The 23,688-nt window shown below is 38.1% G+C and overlaps 1 protein-coding gene and 1 non-coding gene across 5 annotated transcripts in view; both read right to left on the bottom strand.

The window, feature by feature from the left end:
* LOC150088314 (uncharacterized) overlaps positions 1-23,688 on the bottom strand; it is a 112,640-nt gene that overhangs the window by 7,424 nt on the left and 81,528 nt on the right. For all 4 annotated transcript variants that reach the window (XM_090370706.1, XM_090370707.1, XM_090370708.1 and 1 more), the window contains 3 exons: positions 21,087-21,200; positions 18,248-18,376; positions 16,333-16,443 (listed from right to left, as the gene is read on the bottom strand). In XM_090370706.1, the coding sequence (XP_090226832.1) occupies positions 16,333-16,443; positions 18,248-18,376; positions 21,087-21,200 (354 nt within the window). The remainder of the gene's footprint in view (positions 1-16,332; positions 16,444-18,247; positions 18,377-21,086; positions 21,201-23,688) is intronic.
* LOC150088315 (U2 spliceosomal RNA) lies at positions 6,921-7,111 on the bottom strand. Its single transcript, XR_016546819.1, has one exon. It is a non-coding gene; the product is annotated as a U2 spliceosomal RNA (small nuclear RNA).

The raw sequence follows: 23,688 nt of genomic DNA, 5'->3' as shown, positions 1-23,688 counted from the left end.
GTAGCCATTTAGCCGCCATATCCCTGCTAAGGTCTGACGTTGCCCGCACTTCGCACCGTGGAGGCAGAACAGGTACACCAGTAGTTTAAGATTACTCTGGCAGGTTCTGCCACCTAATTTCCTGAGATTTCAGTGGCTAGGACCTTAAAAATAATAATAAAAAAAGCGCACACACACGTGGCGTGATCGCCACAGGGTAGCGCTAGAATTTGAAGGGCCGAAAGTTTTGTGGGTGAAGCAATTTGGATGTAGTTAATTTTGTACGTGTAGGGTTGCATACATACAGATAGAGTGGGGAGGAGACTGAAGGCTAGGGGGAAGAGGTAAAAATATGGGGACGATAGAGAAGGCGACCCCAGAGAGTCAGTGAGGCAGGCCCATTCTTCACCAGGCGAAAGGAGGGGACTGTAGGGGTAAGTAGACAGAGCCAGTCTTCTCCTCCCCTGCCAGTTTATAGTTGTTCAATCCAGACTACTGATTATTATTGTTTTTTTTTCCCTGCTGGCTCTCTGATATGGGTACCCCGGGGAGCGGGATTTCTGGCACTCACCGATATTGCACTACCTCCAGTGGGTGCGGGATTTCATGCGCAAATTGCGCTACAGTAAAATCGACCCACGTAATTCAACATAATTTTCTAGGCATGCTTTGTAAAGACTGCATATTCACAAGTTCTCAAGGCAGAGTTGTGCTTATGCCTGGGAGCTACCCTGATTAAAGAATACACACACACACACTCACGAGTGTTTAATGATATGTACAGAGCATCTAATTATATGTAAATATATATTGCATATAAATCATGTATATACTTTGATGTACGTAATCTTGAGACTGTACATTGTGTGTAATTAATCAATGAATGAAAAAATGAATCTTCCCCTGCCAAGAGAAGGGGAAGTTAAAAGTGGAACCAGGCAAGTGAGTCCGGTTCAGATCCCCAGTAGTGTCGTTGGGCAGCATAGCTGCACTGTCATTCATGGTCCAGTCCATATTTTTTCATGTTTGAGATGCAGGTCTAAGTTTGGGATCTTATCTTCTAGTCCCATTTTTCTTGTTCTTGATGTAGGTGTCTTCTTTTTAGTTCTTTTTATAGTCAGTGAGTGTGGTTACGTGCGGTGTTTTTGGTCCTGCGAGTTGGTGTTCGAAATTCACAAGTGGGTAACCAGTAGTTTGTCTTGTGTTTTTTTGCTTTTTTCAGTGTTAAACAGTATGTTCTAGGGTGGTCGCGGTAGGGTCCTTAGTTTGGTAAACATCTCTTGGGCAAATTGTGAGAGAGCCCGGTAATGGCCCTGCTCCCACAGTATGAGGTGTTCCCGATCCTTTAAGTTGAAATGGATATTCGCGATGAGATGGCAACGGAGGTCTTCGTAGAGGGGGCAATCGTGCATTAAATGCTTCCAGGTTTGCTCCTCACCGCAGTGGCATAGTGGTTATTCTACAATACCGAAGGCAGCCAATTTTGCATTGAAAGATCCGTGCCCTGTGAGCAGAAAAGTGATGTAGAGGCCAAGTGAGAAGCAGGGTGGTTGGCTTGGGTAGACTTGCAGAATTTCTGAGAAAATTTCCGTGTCACGGAGCCCTTGGTTGTGTCCGTCCATCTGGATTGCCAGATTTGTCCAAGGAAGGTTGTAAGGCGTTTATTCTCTGTTACAATGTTACTTCTTGGGTTGGTGGTGAAACCAATACAAGTCACTGTTCTTTCCTTTGAAAGGTGGTGGAGAAGGCCGCGACGGATGATTTCCAGGTCTAGGGGGAAACAGCCCATCAGGACAGTACAGCATGCCCTTGAGATGGTTAGTAGGATGGAGCGCTGTATAGTCTCTAATTTTCTCCTATTGCCTGCCCTGGTGGCTTTTTTAAACCAGACACCCGCAACATATGAGAGGGCTGGGATAAATACGGCTTTATACAAAAATTTGTACAAGAGGGAGAGTGTCCTCTTCTTTAGGCCCCAGTTCTTCCGAGTAACTCTGGCAATAAATGGTGAGTACCTCTTAATTTTTTTCTACAGATGTACAAGATGTGGGGTGAAAGATAAGTTATTGTCAAAGGTAATCCGAGATGCTTCAGTTCTGTTGCTAGTTTTATTGTGGTATATTATATTTTGATTTGCGGTGGCCTGCGGATGTCGAGAGAACCTTTCAGGAGTATCGAGGAAGTTTTGGTTGAGGAAATTCTCAGATGATTGAGACTGGCCCATTTCTGTAGTCTAACAATGGCCTGGTTTGCAGTAGCTTCCATCTGGGCTGTGTTGTCCTTGTAGCACGAGGACAAGATAGTCCGCGTATGCTTGGTTATCATCAAGGCCCAGGAAGCTGTCCAGGACAATGTTCCAAAGTAGTGGCCCCAGTACGGAGCCATGAGGGCACCCCCGATAAACAGGTCAGGTGACTTGGCAGCAGGGAGTAGTTACTGTTCTGTCAGAGAGATAGGTTTGTATGCTGACATATAGATTGCCCGGGATATTTGCCTCCCTCAGTCTGCCGAGGACGCTTGCCCACCAAAGTGAGTCAAACGCCCGGCAAAGTCAATGGAAATGACCAGAAAATAATTTTTGTTGAAGTTTTTGGCTGCATTTGTTATGCATTCAAGAGCGTCGACCGCAGAGCGCCCCCTGCAGAAGCCAAACTGGTTTGAGGAGGAGAATTTCGCGGCAAAGTAGTGACTTTCAATTTTATTATAGAGAAGATTCTCAAAGAGCTTGCTGATTACTGAGAGAAGTGCAATGGGTCTGTATGACTCAGGGAGGTCTTGTGGCTTGGCTAGGTTTTTCAGTATGAGCCTGACTTTTGCCAATCTCCAGTTACGAGGAAAATGGCCTGTAGAGAGGCAGTGATTAAATAAATTTAAGATGAGGTCCGGGATATATTCTACTGCCTTTTTGACAATCTCAAGTTCAAGGTGGGCCTTCCAGGCGTTTTCCACGTTTCGCAATTTGGTCACTTGCAGAAGGAGTTCTGTATGAGTGAAAGGGGGTCTCCTGGAGAGTGGGTTTGTATCTGTGGTTCTCCTCGCAGAGCTGGAATTGTTCTGGGAGTTAGGATACATTTGTGGAAGAAAGGAAACATCCAGAATTCCATTTATTAATTCATGCCACGTCTTCGTATAGGTGTCCATGGCTGTTTTGATGGCTAGTATCACCTTCCCTCTGGGTAGTTTATTGGTTGTTATTTTGTATACAACTCCCCAGGGGTCTATATTTCCAACGGTGGAGACCAGGGTCTCTCAAGACTGTTTCTTCTTTGTTCTTATTAGAGCAGTATATTCGTTCCTGACCACACCTAACGCTGTCTTAGGCCTTCCACTTCAGCTGCCGTCCAGGAGCGACGCGCACGCTGGAAGTTTTTGCGGCGTGCATTGACTTCCCGTCTGAGTCTTTGGAGTTCCAGGCACTACCACGAAACGGCCCAGGGAAGGGTCTCTTTCGTCTGATCATAGCGGTTGCAGCTTCTGTAATAATTGTTGTTATGGCTCTTTGATGTTGGTCCGGTGTGAAACCTGCATGGTCGAAGGTCTTGGCAGCCTCAGTCAGCTTCTCTCTGAAAAGGTCCCAGTTGGCTGTTTTCACTGAAAATCTGTACAGAGTGAGCATAGATATAGGTTGATGGGTGAGAGCACCATGTAACTGGAAGGTGATAACCCTGTGGTCTGAGGTGGTCCAATCTTCTCTCACCACCCAGGAGGATAGGTGGTTGGCGATGGAGCGAGTGGCCAGATTGACACCGATGGTGGCTTCCCAGACAGTGTTTGAGAATGTGGGTGCATTGTTTGGTTGGTTAAGAACTGTGAGGCTGTTGTTGGTAAGGAATTCTTTAAGGCGTTGTCCATTTCTAGATCCGCGTCTTTCGGGAGTTGTGCTGTGCCATGCCGGTGACCTACAGTTGACATCGTCACAGATGACGATTTTAGCATTAGGAATTTCATATAGGATATTCTGCAGATAGTTTTTCACCTGGAGGATGTCTTCACCTGGCCTACAGTATATTGCTATTTCATAAAAGTCCCCCCCCCCGTAGGGAGGTTATATGGGCACGGGCAGCCCATTTGTTGCACAGATGTGTGATCTTAGTCACCGTGAGGTCAGGATTGCGGACGATCGGGGTCGCCCAAGGGGTGTCTCCGTCGTGCTGTACCACTTTGTAATTGAGTGGGTATCCTCTCACCACTCGACAATGTAAGTATGGCTGCTGGAAGAATAGAATGTTCAGGTTTTCCTCTTCGGCCTTTTTTCTCAACTGGGCTGCAACTGCGATGGCCCTTTGTGTTGCGAAAATTTCACTATAGTTGAGTTATAGTTTTTAGATAGTCCCCATAATTTGTTTTTGTTTGTTGCGCACTCTTGGCTCTAACGTACACCCGACATTTATTGTCTCTGTTCGAATGGCCGGCAGGTAGTTTTTGTGCCTTACAATTGGCAGAGGTTGGAGCATGTCTTGTTGGGGCTGGAGTTGTAGTCGTGGCCTGTGCCCGCACAGTGGCCGCAGGTTGGCAAGGTCTCCGCACACGTGTGCGTAGTATGGCCGAAGCGGCAGCATCTGAAACACTTGGGGACAGCCACGTGTTCCTTGTAATGGTGGCTGTCCCGATTTATGACGACTCTATTTTGATGTTGTGTAATCTGCCAGGCTTGGGGGGAAAGCTCCACAAACCAGTTCGTTGAGATTCTCGTATGCGATTTTGTTTGGTATTTTGGAATGACATGGTTGGCAGGATCTTCTTCTGGAAGTGCTTGTTTGGAGATTTCTCTGGTATAGCTCCTCCCTGATGGTTGCTGAGTCAATATCTTTTGCAATGTCACATATGGTTATTGATGGGCCTTTCCTCTTTTGGGGTTCGGCCAGAAGACCTAGAGTTGGAATTGTGGTGTTTTTCAGGATCTTTGTTGCATCTGCTTCGGTCTCAATTTCACCAGTATTTCTGATAGATTTTATTTTTGCCACTTGAAATTCGCTGGTTAGTTTGGCAATCACAGTCTCCTTAATTTGCTCGATGGTCTGAGGGGCGTCGAGGGTTGCAGGTTTCAGGAGAAACAAATGTGATGTAAGAAGGAGTGCTTTCCTTTTGGTTACTGCTGTGGTTGTTGACACTGATTGGTTTTGTTTGCTTGTGTTCCTCAGCGCCTCTGCAAAGGTGGAAGCACGTTGTAGCATTTGATTTGCTCCACAGTCAGTTTGGGATCTTGCTTCTCCGTCAAGGTAGGCGTCGAGCTTCCAGATTGCTTTCTAATATTTAAGATTGGTTTCATATAGCACTGTTTCAAGTTTGTTCTATAGTGTGACAATTTGTGCCCGTAGGTTTGTGGTTACCCAGTTAGACTTTTTTGATCAAGTCTTCCAGCTCGGTCTTGAGTTTTATGCCTTTCTTGAGGACAGTGCCCTCTGGTATGGTCGGATCCAGTTGGAAGCCCTGTTGTCTGGTCTCATCCAGGTCCTTTTGCATGATGGTTGCGTCCTGTGATTCTCGCAGGTCAACCTGGCTGCGAGTCTCTCTCTCTCTCTGACTTTGATACTGTAAGTTTTGTGTATTTTCTTTTGGCGGTTGACACTAATTTCACGCCAACGGCACCTTCCTGGGTATCTAGGATGTTGAGGTCATCATTCATCACTGTGGTTGGCTCGGCAGGCGAGGTTTTCTTGTGTCCAGGTGCCTGTTCTGGCATTTTGAGGGTTTTTTCGGATAAACGAGAACGGTTCGAATAATCGGGATATCTCTTGCAGATCCGCACAGAGGCTTGAAAACGTTGTTGATTGTTGGGTCACACAAGTTCGTGTGGTAGTTAGAGAGACCGGGCTAATATCTTCTGGAATTTTGCAGTCGCCTTAGACGATGGTGAAAACATGTTGTGAGTAAGGTAAGCAGGAGAGAAGGTACTGTTTGTCCATGGTAAGTCTATGGTAGAAGTAGAAGGGGGGGGGGATTTCGAAAATCATGACTGCACCGAAATTGTTCATTATAAACCGTCCTAAGATATTGGAACGCTGTCGCAGTCCGAAGTTACACAGGTGGGAGCATCGAACCACGTCGCCGGAAATAGCCCATGTTGCGGCTCATAAACCTGGTCTTTTAATTCATGTTTGTTAATATTTCCAAACTGTTCTTAAGAGAAGGGGTCTCCTCGATTTAAGGATATTCCCAAAATATGTTTCCGATCTCTAGATTGAGAGATCGGGGACCCCGAAAACCACTAAAAAGTTGCCTGGGTGCCGTTACTTAGTGTTTATTGTGAATGTTTACTGGTAATTTACAATAAAACAAGCAAAGTGTCTCTTGAATAGAGCAGGCAGAATGCCTTCAGTTCACACTATATATGGTTGCTATGGCGCTGGCGATACCGTTACCATAGTATTACATAGAAAATATTAAATTCTATGTAGAGTCTTAAATTCTAAACCAAAAATTTACGAAAGATTACCTGGTGATCCTAAGACACCTTTTCTTTCCTTTGATATCGTTGGCGATTGTTATATCCTTTTGTGAGGTACATTCAATTGAAAAGCATTGGATTTTCAAGCAAAAGTGGAAAAGTAGGGAGGATGGAGAAATAAGGCGTCCTTCGTGAATGTACATAGTGTTTTGTGGAAGGCATAACCGGTGGTTTCCCACATCTGCGCCATAGTGCTTTGTGAAGGAGTTCAGAATCTCTGTAAAAGCCAGAAAAGTGTAACGTCTGGTTTATGTCAGAGTAATGCCATGTTCTGTTGTTGTGTCTCTGGTGTTTTGGCTGCAAGGCCCCTAGTGGGACCCCCCGTTGCCCGCTACCACTACTGGGAAATGAGCCACTCTGCCCGTCACGCCTTCCTCGCTTTCATCGCCCGTAAACTTTCTCAGACTGGAAGAATTCAGTAGCAGGAAAGGGAGGACTGGTTACGCGCAGTTTGTACAAAATGTATGGAACGTGTTTGACTACTTTTTTCTCAGAAAAGTGAGCTGACCCTGGATGTAGTGCAATACCAGGACAACTCGTGACAAAGGTGAAGCAAGCTCTAAGCACTTCGTCGCTTTCTAAAATTCAGTTTAAAATCTTGGGCCCTGATGGAGCTCGTATCAGATATTAAGCTGATAAGAACAGATACTACACTTTGATCTTAGCCAAAGAGCGGGAAGCGATACCTACCACTCTCTGCCCATACCAATTATTGCTCACTTAAGTAAGCTTCTGTTGGGCAGTAGCTAATTGAGGTCCCTCCCTCCTAAATACAAAGAAAAGTGACCATAAGCACCATAACTTTTTTATACATCCACGTAGAAATTTCGCTAAACATTATTTAGCAAAAAAAAAAATATATATATACAGGCGCTCCTCCACTTACGTACTTATTTTATTTTATTTTTTTCATGTACGTAAGTCCAACTTCGGTCTTGTAGATATTAAATATATGTACAGTATAGTACAGTACAACTCACCGAAAATATAACCCCAAACAAATTTCACCGGGCCGTATGTACAGTATTGTTTACAGCATTTTACGATTTGTAACAGTAAAAAAATAAGCTATCAATAACAAAGAATACGGCACGCAAAAATTGCAACTAACAAGACACGCGCAGGTAAGGTACGGAGTAACAAGTTTACGACGCTTAAAAACAGGAATGAAGAAAAGATTCTGAAACTTTGATTTATGTTTTTTTGTATGATTGAAGAGATCAGTGAAGGAAAACACATTTCACCATAATAACGTAAAAATCCACAGATTTCCAGCTATCGATATTATCGCAAATGCAATAAGATCGAGTTTACTACCCTTTTATAATAGATTTCCCCAACAGAAAAGCCCAATAAACTGGAAACTGCAAATTGTTTTTAGTGTCTTATGATAGTATCCAGAAATGTGCTTTACAAAAATATCATAAAGGCATTCAAAATCGTTCTTATAACCGAACATATGATAGTGATGAAAGTGTAGGGCATATTTTAATGATTTGAGTTGTTTTTTTGGAAATTCTATAAAGCGGCTGAATCTAGTGATTATGTTAACCTGCACCTGCTTATTTCACTTTACGATAGGCTTACGGGTGTCTCCGACCGGACCAAGTATTCCCTCCTCTCAGCCAGTAGCAGCATTTGTAAACACGTTGGCCGCGTGTCTTGTTTTTGCATCCTTTAATTAAAAGTGATTTTTGTGTTTGGCTTATTTTATAAAAATTTATACAAAACTAATACAATTTCATTACAAATGACCTTTTAGAGAGAGGTAACGTTAGTTATATCTTAAGTCTTGGAAAGAATTACCCAAAAAAGTGTGTTAGTGGGTTCACATATTTTTACGATACGATGGTGTCTCTGGAAAGGATTAATGTCGTAAAGCGGGGGGGGTCCACTGTATTATTTTCTGATACTGTGCTTTTTTGGAAAACTTCAGTAATAATTAGACGTTGAAACATGTAATTTATAAAAATCCCGCAAAGTTAGACATTTCTTCGAAATTTTGCACATCGCATCAATATAACAACCCTCGTTTTCAACGATTTTTTCCTCTCTTAATTATCGCCCTAAGAGAAGCTGAAACCAATCTGTATTTTTCATTTTATCGTCTGACGTAATTTATCCTACGAAAACCAGCGCGCTAAAGTCGTTTTGTTCGGCGCATTTTCCCTTGGGTGGAAGAAAGCGAAGCATCGGCACTTCAAAAATAAAAACAAAAGCAAAACCAATGAAATTTTCTTCTCCCGTTTCAAACAAATAAAATTTACTTCTGCGCGCGGCGAAAGAAAATAGGCTTGTTTGGTTGACGCCCCTTCCCCGCCGCAGTCCGGAAACAGGAGTGTGGCACTTTTCTTCGTTGATCGTGTGATAAGCTGTCTGTCGACAACATTTCGAACGCCTGACTTGAAGCGGATGTTTTCGTGTGACAACAGCGCACTCTGCCGAAGATTCTACTATTTATGCCGCAATAATGCAATCTAATAGTAAGTGAACAGTGGCTGCGAGAGACGTGCCCTTAAGCGAAATCAAATGCAAAAGGCAATTTATGGTTTTCGTGGAAACTACAAATGGCATCCACTTGTGTAAATAACGCATTCAATGTCTCATTTCGGAGAAAACTGTCAGTTATCGAAGGTCCATTTGAATTTTGCAGAATCGCCTGGTAGCACTGTTTGCCGATGCCTGTTTTGCGACAGGAAATGACAAACTAAAAAACACGTTCGAAGAGAGAAAAAACACTTTCTTCTTTTTGGTACAGTAGCCTCCAGTATTGTCGGAACATTCCTTCTTAACACCAGTAAGTTTGATTACTTAAGAAAATACTGCGTTGCATGATACGAGAACATTACAATGCTGTTAGGTGGTCTTGCGTGTATTTGTATTTCGAAAACAAAAGTGAAATGTTCAGAAACAGATTAAAGAACTTTCAATTGTTAGCCTTTATTTTCTTGTTTCCAACTTTTTACTATGATGGCCAAGAAGCATTGCCAAATAAAGGAGATAACCTACATTAAATAATGTAATGAAATATTTTTATACAACGTGAATAATTAAAAGTTGTTTATCAAGTACTTTTGATCTCACTACCCTAAATTTGATACTGTAAGGGCCCTTACAGGATCCTGTCCTGAGATCAATACATTATTTGATACGAGTTCCTCGCTCAGCCTTCAAACTAAGATCGCTGCCTGTGATGGCCAAAGGGTGAGTAGCTGGTGTAAGCACACATGTACTATTTTGATTTGATGGGAGGACCAGCAAGTGTCCTGACACGTCTAACAGGGCGTGGTATAACAGTGTTTCATTACATTAAATAATGTAACGAAACACTCTTACATCACACCTTGTTTCATTACATTTTTAATGTATGGATAATCTATTTATGTATATCTAATAACCACTTATTGTCATTCCCAAATGACATTAGAGATAACCTAATTTAAGTTGAGAGTTTCCATCAGCTGTTGTTTCGTCTAAAGCTAACCACTGCCACCATCGATGCCAAGCCAAATGTCATCCAAAGAACTGACTCAAGGTTTCTACCAAGAAGAGAGGCAGTGGATGTAGATGGAAGCTTCCGGAATAGTCAAGTGTGCCAATATAGTGTCACTCATGTTGCGTATTATGAATAACTCCCAGTGGTGAAACTACCATGCTGCCAGGTTCGCCACTGAGATGGCAGAGGTCCAAAGTTGCCTGATGGTAAGTTTAGTATGGTCGTTTAAGAACACGTGGGGACTGTTCGGAACTCTCGCGTGGGATCCAAAATATATAGTTTCGCCTCTAACCCCATATAGGTACAAGTACAAGCATTCTTGTGCTATAACCCCAAGTGGCCTGCCCCGAGTATAAATAAAACATGTATTAAACTTAATTCGGCATTCTGCGTAGTCTTCAGGTACTATCGAAAAATATAAGCTAATTTTGGACCTAGACAACTGTTTCACTCATGCGTTCTTATCATATATTAATGCTGAGAAGGATTAAATTACTTTGATCAGCCTGTCAGTCCAGACTTTCGGTATTATTAATTATATTAAATCTTTTATAGTGATATCAGAAGCGTAAACCCCAGTTATGCGTTATGCATCACTGGGGTATAAAACAGAATCAGTTTTCTGATTCTGTTTTATACGACGAGCTCCCTATCGTTTGATACCCAATCTATCGTGACAAAAATGCGTGCGATGATGACTTAACACTCTTCTTTCATAAAAATCTCGCTGTTCTTGGTCATAAAACATTTTTTCTTTTTATTGTCTTTCGGATTTTATTAAATTTTCTGGTCTCTCATTTATTAACATTCTAGTTGACCAATCTCCTTCCATTTCGCAAACCATATTTCGCCAATTAGAAGAGCAGAGCAATTCAATCCAAAATCTGATTTTTTAACCAGGAGGAACTGGCTTCTGGAAAAGTGGAAAGGAATCTCAACAACGACTAATCTCTCTGTTTGTACAGTGATTTTATCAGACGGAAAGACTTGTGTGTGGCGTCAAATCGGAGTACACCGTTCTTCAGGGGAGTGCACCGTTCAGATGTAATGGATAGCTGAGTAACCCATAGAGTTCAGGCCGACTTTTCGCGTATTATGTTTCCTAGTAGTTTTGTGAATAGCCATGTTAGATCTTTAAATAATTCTTCTTGATTGCTACTTCTTCTTCAATGCTATAAGCTATTAATAAATTGGTAAAAGGAAACCAGTTGGAAGTCGTTTCTCCATTTGCGCATTACTTAAAGATGAAAAACACACTATTTATGGATTGTTTTTCATAACAATTCCAAGTTAGTAGATCTCGGGCGAGGGTTGCATAGTTGGGTCTGTATGAAACTCGAATTGGATTTTTTATCTTGAGAAACAGGCAAACCGACAACAGAAACTCAAAATTTACACACAAAATATATTGAGGCCTCATAGTTTGAGGCTATTTATGTGTTACAACTGAACTATAGATAGCGTTGCCACCTCTCCAGGTTTAACACGAAATCGCCAAGTTTAAGGATGTTAGGGCCCCGGGTTTAGTAATGTCTCTGGATTGTAGAATGATAGATAAAAAATAAAAAAATTTCGTTTCAAAAATTTTATATTCATTTATAAAAGTTCCATTTTGAGGTGAATTGGATATTATTCGTTCTTATATTATTTTTTAGAATGTATATTATTTACGGAATTGTTTTATAGGTGTTTCAGTATATTTTAAACGAGGGGCTTTTGACACCATATGAGCACTCTAAAAATAAACAAGGTCACGAGACGATCTATCATAATTCATCTATAAACGTTATTTTATATTATAAAACTTTTAAATACACTAATTGTAGAATTACATTTTTTTATTATGAAAACACATTATGTAAGTAACTATATATATAAATTTTAAACTATTTCTAGCATTAGTGTTCACCACAAAATTTTATTATATTTTTAATTAAACATGTGTGATGCGATCGACAATTTGCAGAATTCTGTTTCAATCTATGGAGTTGATAAGGCCTAAACTGGAAAGTAAATGGTTATCGCACAAGTCATTTTAATGTTTTTCGTTAAATTAATAACATTTAAGAAATTATTTTTTACCCGTTTGAAAGTAATCTAAAAAATGTGTATTTTAAGTGAAAAATTTTTAGGATTGTCTTCACTGTTCCCTTTCATCCTCCACCATTATCGCCGGGTCAGCAATTTTGAAAAGTTAGCGATTCTAGCAAAGAGAGTGCTGGGTTTTTTGTTTTTTATTTTAAATCTTGGAACCAGCAACGCGCTGTTTGACAGCTTACAGAACTGGCCAAACCAGGTTTCTATTTGGCAGTATTGCGAATAGAAACAGTCCTACTGTTACAACAGGAATGCATTTATAGAACGTATGACTTAAATCGAAGTATTTTCCTGTTGAAATAATTGTTGTAAAAAGAGGATGCGTTCTAAAATTCTACTCGCCCATAATTTGACATATTGTCGTTTAGATGCGTTTTAATCGTGAGCAAATAAATCGAAATGGAGATTAATGAAAATTTAAGCACTTCAACCTAGAATAAAATCTATCTTTAATTTCTTAGACGAGTATAAATATTTAAGTCGCTGAATTAATAAAAAAATAATAATTCTTATTAACTGCGCAACAAACTGACGTACAGAGAAATATTAAATCTCTCTCTGTACAGATTAAAACGGCTTTTGAAACATTTTTCAATTTACATATCGTTATAGTGGAAATTTATGATTTATATAGAAAAACCGCTATGAAATATTGATATCGGCCTCGTGCAGCAGAAATAATTAGAAGACTACCTGTATTCGTTTGAGGTTGTGATGGCGATTTAAAACCTAAATTCATTTCTGCTTTCATTCTTTTTAATAGAATGAAATACATTCTTCACTAAACAGCAGATCGCGATTTCACATTAAAACGTGCTTCCTGTGTAACATATAAACATTAAAAATTGCAGATTGGTACTTCGTTGTGGTAAGTAAACTGAAAATGTTTCGTTTAAGAAAAATTCAGTTCCGCCTAACCAAGGTCTTCAGAGGCCAAAAGGAATCTCTTCACGGGCTGCTACACTTACAAGCCCCTGTATTTGAATAAATTTTCAGAAAGCATCCTTCTGTATAGAACGTTAACTTCCAATAAAAATCTGCTGACATCCTTTACCTGCACACTGCATTACATATGAGGGAATCAACGCTACTGACACAAGCAGTACAATACCAATTCAATTTCTGATGACACTTTACACGACGCGATATAGGAGTCTGTAAGAAGTATATTTGGGGAGGCGACAGGGCATAACTTTTTCATCTTCGATAATAATAAAAGGTCCCGTATTCTTAATCCACTTGTAAGATTGATCAAAGATTGGCGTGGAGGGGTGAAGGCCTTTCTACAACGAAAAGATGATTACGAAAATATCTGTTGAATAGACTCTACTCCTATCACGGTGGAATTTATTTTACGTACGAGTATAAAATTATTGATGCACTCTGGAAGCATTATGCGTGTTTGCTAAGAAAACTGAGAGGGGATATTAAGAACAGCTATTGAAATGCCGTGCTTAGTGAAGCACTTTTAAAACACCCTTCTGTATATTTCCAATTTTTTCCATATATTTCCATCGGATCTACACTTCAAAATGCAATTTCTACTTCGATATCGGTTCGGCGATATTAAATATCTGACAGCGTGTCAGAAAATGTAATTCGGGGATGAAGAAGAAACGGCCTCGTGCAAAAATCGTGCACTTGTGTACATTAATAAAACCGCCTGAAGCAAGAAGACAGTTAAACTTAACCCTGGATCTCCTTTGGAAATGTTAGTGGATAGTATTGTCCACAATTAGACGCCTGCCAATGTTGAAACAGTATTTTGAAATAGAGAGAAGGAAGCGAGGAAAGATTTGAAGCATTTACAAAAGGTTCGCTCTATTTTCAGAGAGTTCAGTTGTTATGAAATTATTTTTAATTTTTCAGTAGATATTACAAAACTTGTAGAGTAACAGAGGTATTAATAATTAGATCGACACTTATTCAAGCTAAGTGCTAACACTTAGCTTGAATTAGCATAACTAATCTTGGTCTGTAAACTTGCGCATTCCTCACGATATTTGAAATGATACCCGGTGAAGAGCTAGTAATCTTTCAAAATGTAACCAGACAAAAGCTTTCAGTGCTCACTGTATTACTCTTGAAACCGATGCACAAATTATTTTAGCTATTTCGAAAAACAAAACGATGGGGAGATTTTGTGAAATGTAAAAGCGCTTTGCACCACGTTCGTGATAAAATCATTTCAGATGTTTTTTTTTTTATTTAACAATATTTCAGTTTAAGATGAAATTCAAACTTAGCAAATAATCTGTCTACTGTATTACTGCATTTTATTATTAAGAGGATGAATCAAATGAAAACGTGATTTCGATTGTCTAAATTTAAATTACGCGCTTCATTGGTTCTAAACTTAAGGTACTAATGGGACGTCGACTACAGGACGATGGGATCACTGTGAACGCCATATTCTTTCTGCTGCTGCGCATCACTTGGGGTACTGAGAAGTTCACACTGTTATCAGACATCTGTTAACAGCCATCATAAGCAAGAGATCCCACAATTTTAATGGAGGTAACTATATTTTCCACATGAAAATCAGGCGAACACATGGTTGCCGTTTTTATTTATATAGCTCATTAACTTCTAAAGTTATATTGCACTTGGCCACATACAGCTCAATACACTATGGCAACACCATCCAGAAACTGCACTGGTGGAATGATTGATATCCTTTCTACAGCAGGACTTTATGTCGCCCTGGAATTCATGTTTTTGTGGGACTGAAATATTATCTTGCAGGACGTCGACTCCACCTTGACAATGAAGTGATGGAAGCTACCAAAAACAGTGATGCCAAGTAACGAAAAGGCTTTTATTAGCAGGATATAAAAATGTGGTCTGTGGATGGAAAAAGAAGATTTCTTTTGAAAAATAAGCTACTAGTTATTCTTAAAAAAATAATTCTCGTTTATCATTTGATTCACACTCGTGTTGTTATTATTGTTATTATTAATATTAGTGTTAGTAACAGTAGTAGTAGTAATAAATAATTTTGTCTGCCAACTTATGTGTTGATTCCATTGTGTTTTAGTCTGACTAAATCAGTTTTTGTTGTTTCTGTTTTGGCCTTAACCAATGAAATTGATCCCGACCAGTGGAACCTTTGTTCTTTTTATAGAAATGCTTATCTGGCTAAAAGTTTGGAGTGTAGTGTCACTTATATACATACGTAAAATTGTGTGACATACACAAATTACTGATATAATTGAGAAGAACCAAACACCCCTCTTTTACAGCTAAACTGCCCACTTCACTGAAGGGAACACAGGCATAAATTCTTGCTGCCTGCTTCAAATCCTTAGATGAAAGTGATGCATGACGAACGATGCTGCGATTTAGATTCAAAGGTTGGCAACACACTTCATTAATTTTCTTATTAAAATTAGTGTTTTTCCAAAAGTATTATCCAATTACTTTTCGAAGAATAGTGTATATATATAGGCCAGTCCATTCACTAATGTAATGATCCATCTGATTTACTATTTTCTGTAATGTACCTATTTGTAATCCAGCGAGAGAGTAGAACTCGTACCAACTTTTCTGTTCGTTATTTAAATTGTAAAACTAATTTGGTTATTCTGATAGGAAATGTAAATTTACAAAATCTTCGTATGAGTTTCTCAGAATTTACTGAAATCATTGGTACCAATAGTAGGTCATAAATTCCTTTTCGGCAGAGTTTCTGGCTGATATATTATATCTGTTTTCCCTTTGAAAGTCTTATTTTCTAAGACTGGTTTGTTTGTTTGGTGAACCAAAAAAAAATGCACTTCCAATGGAGATCGCCTACTATTCAATTGTAGCTCCCATTCTTAAAATATGGGTCAAAGTGAAGAGGTTCAATTAAGCTTGCTTCACTATTGGTTATTTTTCTACAATTTCTAATTTTCAGCCCGCCTGATCACTACAATATTGCATATGAGCAGAGATGTTATTCGGATATTCCCAGCTGTATTTTTGGACACGAATAATTTTCATTTAGCATTAAAAGATAAAAAAAAGCTGTGAAAATATTTATGTAGAAGTAATATGAACATAAGAAAGCTCACCGAAAACCATTTTTATAAACCCTTAAAGTTATTGGAATTTAACATGTAGCTAAATTAATATTAAGAAAATACGAATAATTAACCTTCATTTAATTTTTATTTCATAGTTAAGACTTCAAATTAATTAATATAAAAGCCAAATTGCTTTAGTTCACAAAAATAATTCTCAATTTTTATTATATATATATATATATATATATATATATTTGTATATAGTATACTATTTTCAAACGGTTAAGTATATGCAGTTCACGTACCGTTGCTGGACTGATGAGCAGGGCAGTTATATTCTCCTTTTTATGATTTAGCGGATCACGTGGCGCTCCATTTCCTGGTCTCCCCCAAAATGTCTCCCATGTGTCCAGATGCTGAATGTAAAATAAACAAGAGAAAGTAAGAAAGAAGGGGAAAAAAAAACGTTAAATGTTTATTTAAAAGTTTTTACAGGAAGGGGCTTCAAATTTACCCGGAATTTTGATAAGAGCGTGTTAATAAATTATTTTACCTTTCATATTAGGCACTCTTCTGGATGCATTTGTTTCATCAACGTTGGAGTGCTAATAACCTGCGGTAAGATTTCTTCCCCTTTAAGTCCTCTCCTCTCTGCTTCAGTTCTGTCCTCCAGAAAAATAAAGAAGACATTTCTGGCCTGTAAAGGGGGTAGCAGTCAAGGATATCTCACCGAAACAATCTTTCACCAAAAATTTTATTGCACTTCGCTCTCTGAACTAACTTCTACAGATTCCATCCAGCGTTGTGACTGATGACATGGGCAAAAATACAATTAATGTGAGGAAATTAACAAAAACACCAATTCTCATTGCTGTTTGCGAGAAATAATGAAAATTCCGGTAAAATTTGAATCCCCTCTCTAATTTTATACTTTTTGTACCTTTTGATGGTTTAAAAAGTACAAAGTACGGAACTAATTTGAATAGACATAACGATTGATGAAATAAAAGCAGTTTTAAAGGTAAAGTGAATAAACATTAGTTTATTTTAATTGATGCAACAATTCTAAAAATTCTGCTTCATAAAATAATTAACTCCGCGCAGTACTTCACAAGAAACGGGCATAATTAAAAATTTTCGATTCTTAACATGACGGTGGCGTTAATTTCGTTTGTAATTAATGGAAATAATAGTTCCTGGTGAATGGCTGCTGTAAAATATGAATTAAAAAATGTAAAATGAAAAATATGAATTAAAATATATAAAAATATGAATTAAAATATATAAAAATATGAATTAAAATATGTAAAAAATATGAATTAAAAATATAGTGAAAATGTGAATAAAAATATAAAAAATACGAAAAGAGAGAAAATAAACTGTATTGAAAACTACAGACTAGGTAATTTTCAGAATTTGAATAATTAAATGTTTTTTTTTTCTTTAGAATAACACGTGTATTTACATTATTCTTTACAAATATTGTAAAATAATAAAATATCGATATATATAATTATACAGATATTATACCTGGCATTTTGAATTTTTTATAAAAACAGTGTTGCGTACAGGATAAAAACAATATAACGTACAGGATGTTGCCTATATTAAAAGATACACAGGCATGAATAATATAAAAAGCACGGTGATTTAAAATGTGACAGACAAAAAATTATAGACATCTTTTTCCTTATTTATGCTTCTCGTGGTCAATTAATGTTCTGGATTCGATATTCACTTGCCTCACATTGCATGCACTCAAAGATAAAAATCATTGTTCTTATCAAATCCATCGAAAGTAGTCAATAAATTGGGGAATGCTGCCTCGCCTGCTGAAAGAGAACATCATGATGGCATTCCAGTCGGAGTTTAAATTCTAATATTTTAAAGTTTTAATATTTAAAAAATTCTGATCTCCTTCCAATAAATCGTTTAATATTCAGTTAGCAGGTTTTGGGGAGAGATTGTGAAGGTTTAAAACTAATAAACAGGATCGATCTAATATGTTCTAAGCCCGAAATAGGCTGACACATGAAAGAGTGTTAGTCCTAACTCTTATTATAACAGTATGCAAAATGGAATTCAACTCGCAAAAGGCAAGTTGCAATATTAAAAAGGAAAAGAATATTCTGTTTTTAATTTTGAATTATTATAAATAATTCTAAGTGACTCTAACGGATTTAAATAGTCTCACAAAATAAACTTTCTCATGAATTTTACCTTCTCTGTAGCCTGTTGTTCTTTCTCTTTTTGCTGTTTCCTTTCCTTTTGCCTCTCCGCGGCCTGCTTCGATAAGTAGCTGTGATATTCTAGACTTTCCTGAGATTTCGCTCTTCGTATATCCAGCCTCTAAAAGGCACAAAAATATCAGTCATTCAAAATGTTTAGTACTATAGTAGCAAACGTTAAAAATTAAATACATTACACATTATAATATACATAATAGGCAATATCTTTCATTAAAGTCAAATTTTCATATATTTCTATTTTGAAATAATTATATTTATATTTTTGGTTATTAATTATAATTATATTTAAAATTATATTAAATATTTCAATTTAAAGAAATTAGTAGTTATTATTAATCGATAAAAGGAAACAAACTTTTTTTTTTTAAATAAGAATTAGTAATATAGTACTTGAAGTTTAGCTTATTTTGTTTATTAGCCATATTTTTAGCTATAGAATATACTATTCCATATAAAAAGTGCAAAGTGATATCTGAGAATGCGTGTTATAAATGGTATAGGAGTTTGTACTATGATTACACATCTAGCGTTTCTAGAAACATATGCAAAATAGTTATTTCTCTTTAGCCGGAGGTATACCATTATTTTTGATGCAAGTGGATCGCAGAAATCCGTGGAGGTCAGTTTAGAAAGATCAAAATGAGGTTCCAGTTTAATGTTCAGTTAGTTTATTAAATTAGTAAATTATCTTCCCGGTGACAAGGGTTTTTTTTTTAATTTATTTATATCATTTTATTTAACTTCCTGCCTAAAGAATCCACAAGTGGTTAGGAGAAAAAAAAAGAAAAGCTTACGTGGTGAAAAAGCCCATAAGTGTCGATTTTCTTCACACTGTGGCACACATTAAGCCATGTGTTATTAAAGAATTTTTTTAATAAAAGGGTTTTTTTCCACCTCTGGTGAACAAAATCTATCACCTCTGGTGGTAACACACTGGAACTTTTTATCTGATCCCAATGAACAACATTATCGAGATCGCTTTATATACCTGTAACTTATTTTCTGTTACACAAAAGTATAAATAAAAAATTAACATTCACGTGTGTTTTATGACACCATTTGCCAAAATCAACTTATACTGAAGTTAGGATAGAACTTCACACGCATATGGCGCCTCCGTATCCAGGAGCAGCAGTGCGTAGCACATGCTTCTTGATTAGACCGGGATTCGAGCCCGTGACCACCAAATAGGGAGGATGCGGAGAGGTCAGGGAATGACCACCGCATATCCTAGGAGCAATATGGCCTTAGTTGCTAATGCTCCTAAAAAACCAAACAACACGCATATCGAGAAAACAGATGTGCTTAAATTTTATCTGCCTTCTTTTAAATTTCTTTAATTACTCAGTTCCGATTAAACATTTCTGTAACTTTAAAGTGACGTGTTGCTTCCAATTGCTCCTCTAATTTAAGGAGCCTCCCGTTTCCATCGAATGAAAAGTATAGGCGTTAGATAGCGTTCTTTAAAAAGAGTCAAGAAAATAAACTTTTACTGTATGAAATTAGATTTAAATAACACCAGAGAGAGAGAGAGAGAGAGAGAGAGAGAGAGAGAGAGAGAGAGAGAGAGAGAGAGAGAGAGAGATTACTACTGGCGATCAGCGATTATCTATAAAAATCATTTTGATCGAATATGTAGGACCAACACACAGAAGAAAGAAGTGCATCCCTGCCCAAGAATGAGATGAGCAATGTTCAATATTGCGATATGGCAACTGAGGCTGCCCGACTACCATTTGTTGGGGGTTGACAAGGGACCTGGGTAATGAGATCATGTTTCGGTCCATTGATGGGAAGTAGTTCAAACATTAATGGGTCTGAAATCCTTAAAAGCTCCTTTAGTCGAGGGTCGCAGTCTTCTGGCTTCATATGGAGGAAGGAGTGAGTTAGACCGTGTCCTGCGACCTCAAAATATGTTAATTGACATGTGAACACACGTGCCAACAGTTCTAACACTTCGCCCATAGCAGGAGTTTTGTGCTGCGGTCGCGGCCAACCCCTAATCGTATTGCTCACAACTAACAAAGCTGGAAACGCGATTATGAATATGATTACTTTCACTAGTTATTGATGATGGAATTCATGCATATACACTCGGTGGACATCCACACACATACCATCACTTCTCTATCGTGGAAGAATTTCACAATTTCGCAAAATAAAAAGGAGACACAATCTATACTTTACTGAGCACAAAAGTCACAAACTTAACTTATAAGGCTCTCTCACTCTGGAAAGCAAGCGCTAACAGAAAAGATATACTTAATCGCCCAAACGCGTCGCCCAACAGAATTCCAAACACTCTACTGTGTTAGTTAACTGATCACTCGGTAGATGGCAGCAGCAACCACATGAGCTAAAATATTACTACACCAAATATCAAAGATACACGAGTGAAAAGAAACATAAAATTACTCCGAAGAAAAGTTAATAATGTATATTGAAAGGACGTTATTGAGATATTCGCGATTAATCACATCAGATATATTTTTCGGATACATTTTTATTGGTATTGTTAAATATCAATTTCATGGAAACACAAGATGATAATTTGATTATTAATGCAAGTAGGCTGTTAACAACAATCATGGAAACTTCATTATACTGTATATTTAGCAGTCTATTATAGACGACTCTGTTCATAATTATCGAACTGTGTTATTTGTGTATTGCATTATGAGCTCCTGCTTTTGTAGTTGTCCAAGGCAGCATCTCCTTTTGCTCTTCGGTAAAAAAAAAAGCGAGAATGGATATTATTATTTGGGCGATTTCAATAATGACAACGATCCCGAAATGTAAATTATACTTACTGTTGCAGTTACATCCGACATAGTCCTAGGATTTCTAACAAGTTCACCCGTATTTGGATCTTTCTTCGGATTTCCAACTGATTTCTGCCGGATGATAGTAGCTAACTCATTACCCTGCAGAGCAATACGAAAAAAGAAAAAAATAATAATGAAATAAATTGCGCTATAAATACATAAAATAAAATTTTAATATTTGTTTTGTTCTAATTGCTACTGATCAGGATACAGAGGACCTGACGAGATCCGGGTGCCTAGCAAATTGAAGAGGGGGACAAGGAAATAAGTGTACCGTATTCAACTAAATCATAAGTTCCAAAACAAGCTCTTCCTTTCCCTGAGTTGGGGGAAGGCATATCAGAGGAAAAATTAACTAAATAGAATCGAATTAGAAAGAATGTATATTTATTTTGAGCTGTGGGTATGCTTACAGAAGGCATTTGCAAGGGCTTCTTCCACAGAGATCTTTCTCAGTGTGTTCCAATTCTAATCCGACTGTAGCCTGATATCAATTTTACGTGTTCAAGTTTTTTTTTTTTTTTTTTGTTATATATTCTCTGGCATAACAGATTGGAATCACCTTTAATTTTTATTAATTTTCACAGTTTGTTTTTATTATCATTAAAATAGGACGAAATTATTTACTAAATTTGTTAAAATATTTTCTGTTATGTGTAAAATCAAAAAACTTAAATTATATATTTAAGAAATTTATAGAATATTTCAGAAAAGTATAGAAGACTTCCGAATGCGGTAAACATCGTAGAACATTCCTGGATGAGGTTGAACACGTTGTAGATGATTCGAAAATATTCTAGAAAGTGGGATTATTCTACAATAGAGATATGTGATCTTGTCTAGAAATCTGGGTATGCTTATCTTCGATGACACTCCGATTTCTAGGCAAGATGATATATCTCTTTTGGGGATTACCCTGACTTCTAATCTCTCTTTGCACAAGCACATTACAAATATTGCTTCCTCTGCATCTAAAAAACTGGGTTTACTGTTTCGCTCTCTTCGTTACTTTTCTTCCAAACAGCTGTTCACTCTGTACAGATCTCAAATCCGCCCTACCATGGAACATTGTTCCCACATCTGGAGCGGTTTTACCCCTAAAACCTCTCTCAGGTTTCTAGATTGCATTCAAAGGAGGACAGTTAGGTTAATTAATGCTCTCTCTCTCTCTCTTATAGATGTTCTGTTTCTGCTGCATGCCTTTTCTACAGATACTTCCATGGGCACTGTTCTTCTGAACTGGCTTCTATAGGTTCCCGCTCTCTCTTCCAAAGCAGTCCAAACACGTGCCACAACCAGTCAGCATCCTTTTATAGTCCAACCTCAAACTCACAGAACTCTTTCCTCATTTATTTCTTCAATTTTCGTTTTCTAGTAAATCTAATATCAACAAGTGTATTCTTTCATCTTCTACAGCTTGAATTTGGGTTGAATTTGAAAGTGTCTGCAATTCTGCCCAGACACGATAGGAGGGAATATATGATGAGAGCCTTGTCGATCAATTCGGCCCTGGAAAGATTGTGCAAGGCTCAAGGGGTAGAATTTTTTTCAGCCTGGACTGTACTTGTTAACAGGAGAGATTGCTTCTACAGGGATGGGATACACTTAAATAGAAAGGGTGCAAGAATATTTGCTGATGCTATCGAGGCAGTGTTAGGTGGGTCGGAAAACTGCTAGCTTGTGGGGAGACAAAGACCAATAGATTGACAGTAGCCACTGGCAGAGGTGAAAGAGATTCTTGCACCGCTTCTATTAGAATGAGCAGAAGCCTGAAAAACAAGATGCATGGTATTTCAGAGACTGCTGGGAGCCATTGCGGTACAAGTAAACACATGGGTTGTGTTAGGGTAGCTAAGAATAGAAACAGGTGCAGGTATACTTGCGTGTACACCAATGCTAGGAGTTTAGTAAATAAATTTGATGAATTTGAGGTATTGCTCAAAACATCGAAGGCAGATATTGTTGGGATATCATAGACGTGGTATCACACAGATATAAGGGATGCGGAACTGCAATTTGGGGAGTACAACGTCTACAGAAAGGATAGACAGGATAGGAAGGGGGGAGGTGTTATGCTATTAGTTAAGAAACACATAAAAACCAAGGAAGTGAAGCCAGTCGACATCGCTGGACAGTGCAGTGTGGAGTCAGTTTGGTGTGACATAAACATTGGGAGATCAAAATTGAGAGTAGGAGTGTGCTATAGGCCTAATGGCTCTGATGAGTATAATAAGGAACTATACAGGGAAATAGAGTGGGCCAGTAAATCACAGTGTCTTATAATGGGAGATTTTAATTTCCCAGATATTGACTGGAATTTGGGGGCTGGATACTCACACACTAGCAGGGCTTTTGTGGATTTATTGGATGATTGTTTTCTACATCAGCATGTTCGGGAGGCAACTAGAGGGAGAAATACTCTTGATTTGATTATCAGCAGTGATTCTTCATGCATTAAGAATCTGCAGATAAATGAACCACTAGGTGGCAGTGATCACAGTGCTGAAGTGGGATTTACTCAAAGAGGTAACTACCATTAGGGGTAAAGGGAAGGGTTATTGCTTCCGTAAAGGCGACTACGATGGAC

This window comes from Mastigoproctus giganteus, chromosome 3, assembly GCF_048544385.1.
Source record: "Mastigoproctus giganteus isolate SK-2022 chromosome 3, ASM4854438v1, whole genome shotgun sequence".
Taxonomy (NCBI): Eukaryota; Metazoa; Arthropoda; class Arachnida; order Uropygi; family Thelyphonidae; genus Mastigoproctus; species Mastigoproctus giganteus.
This window is presented reverse-complemented; position numbering and strand designations above follow the sequence as displayed.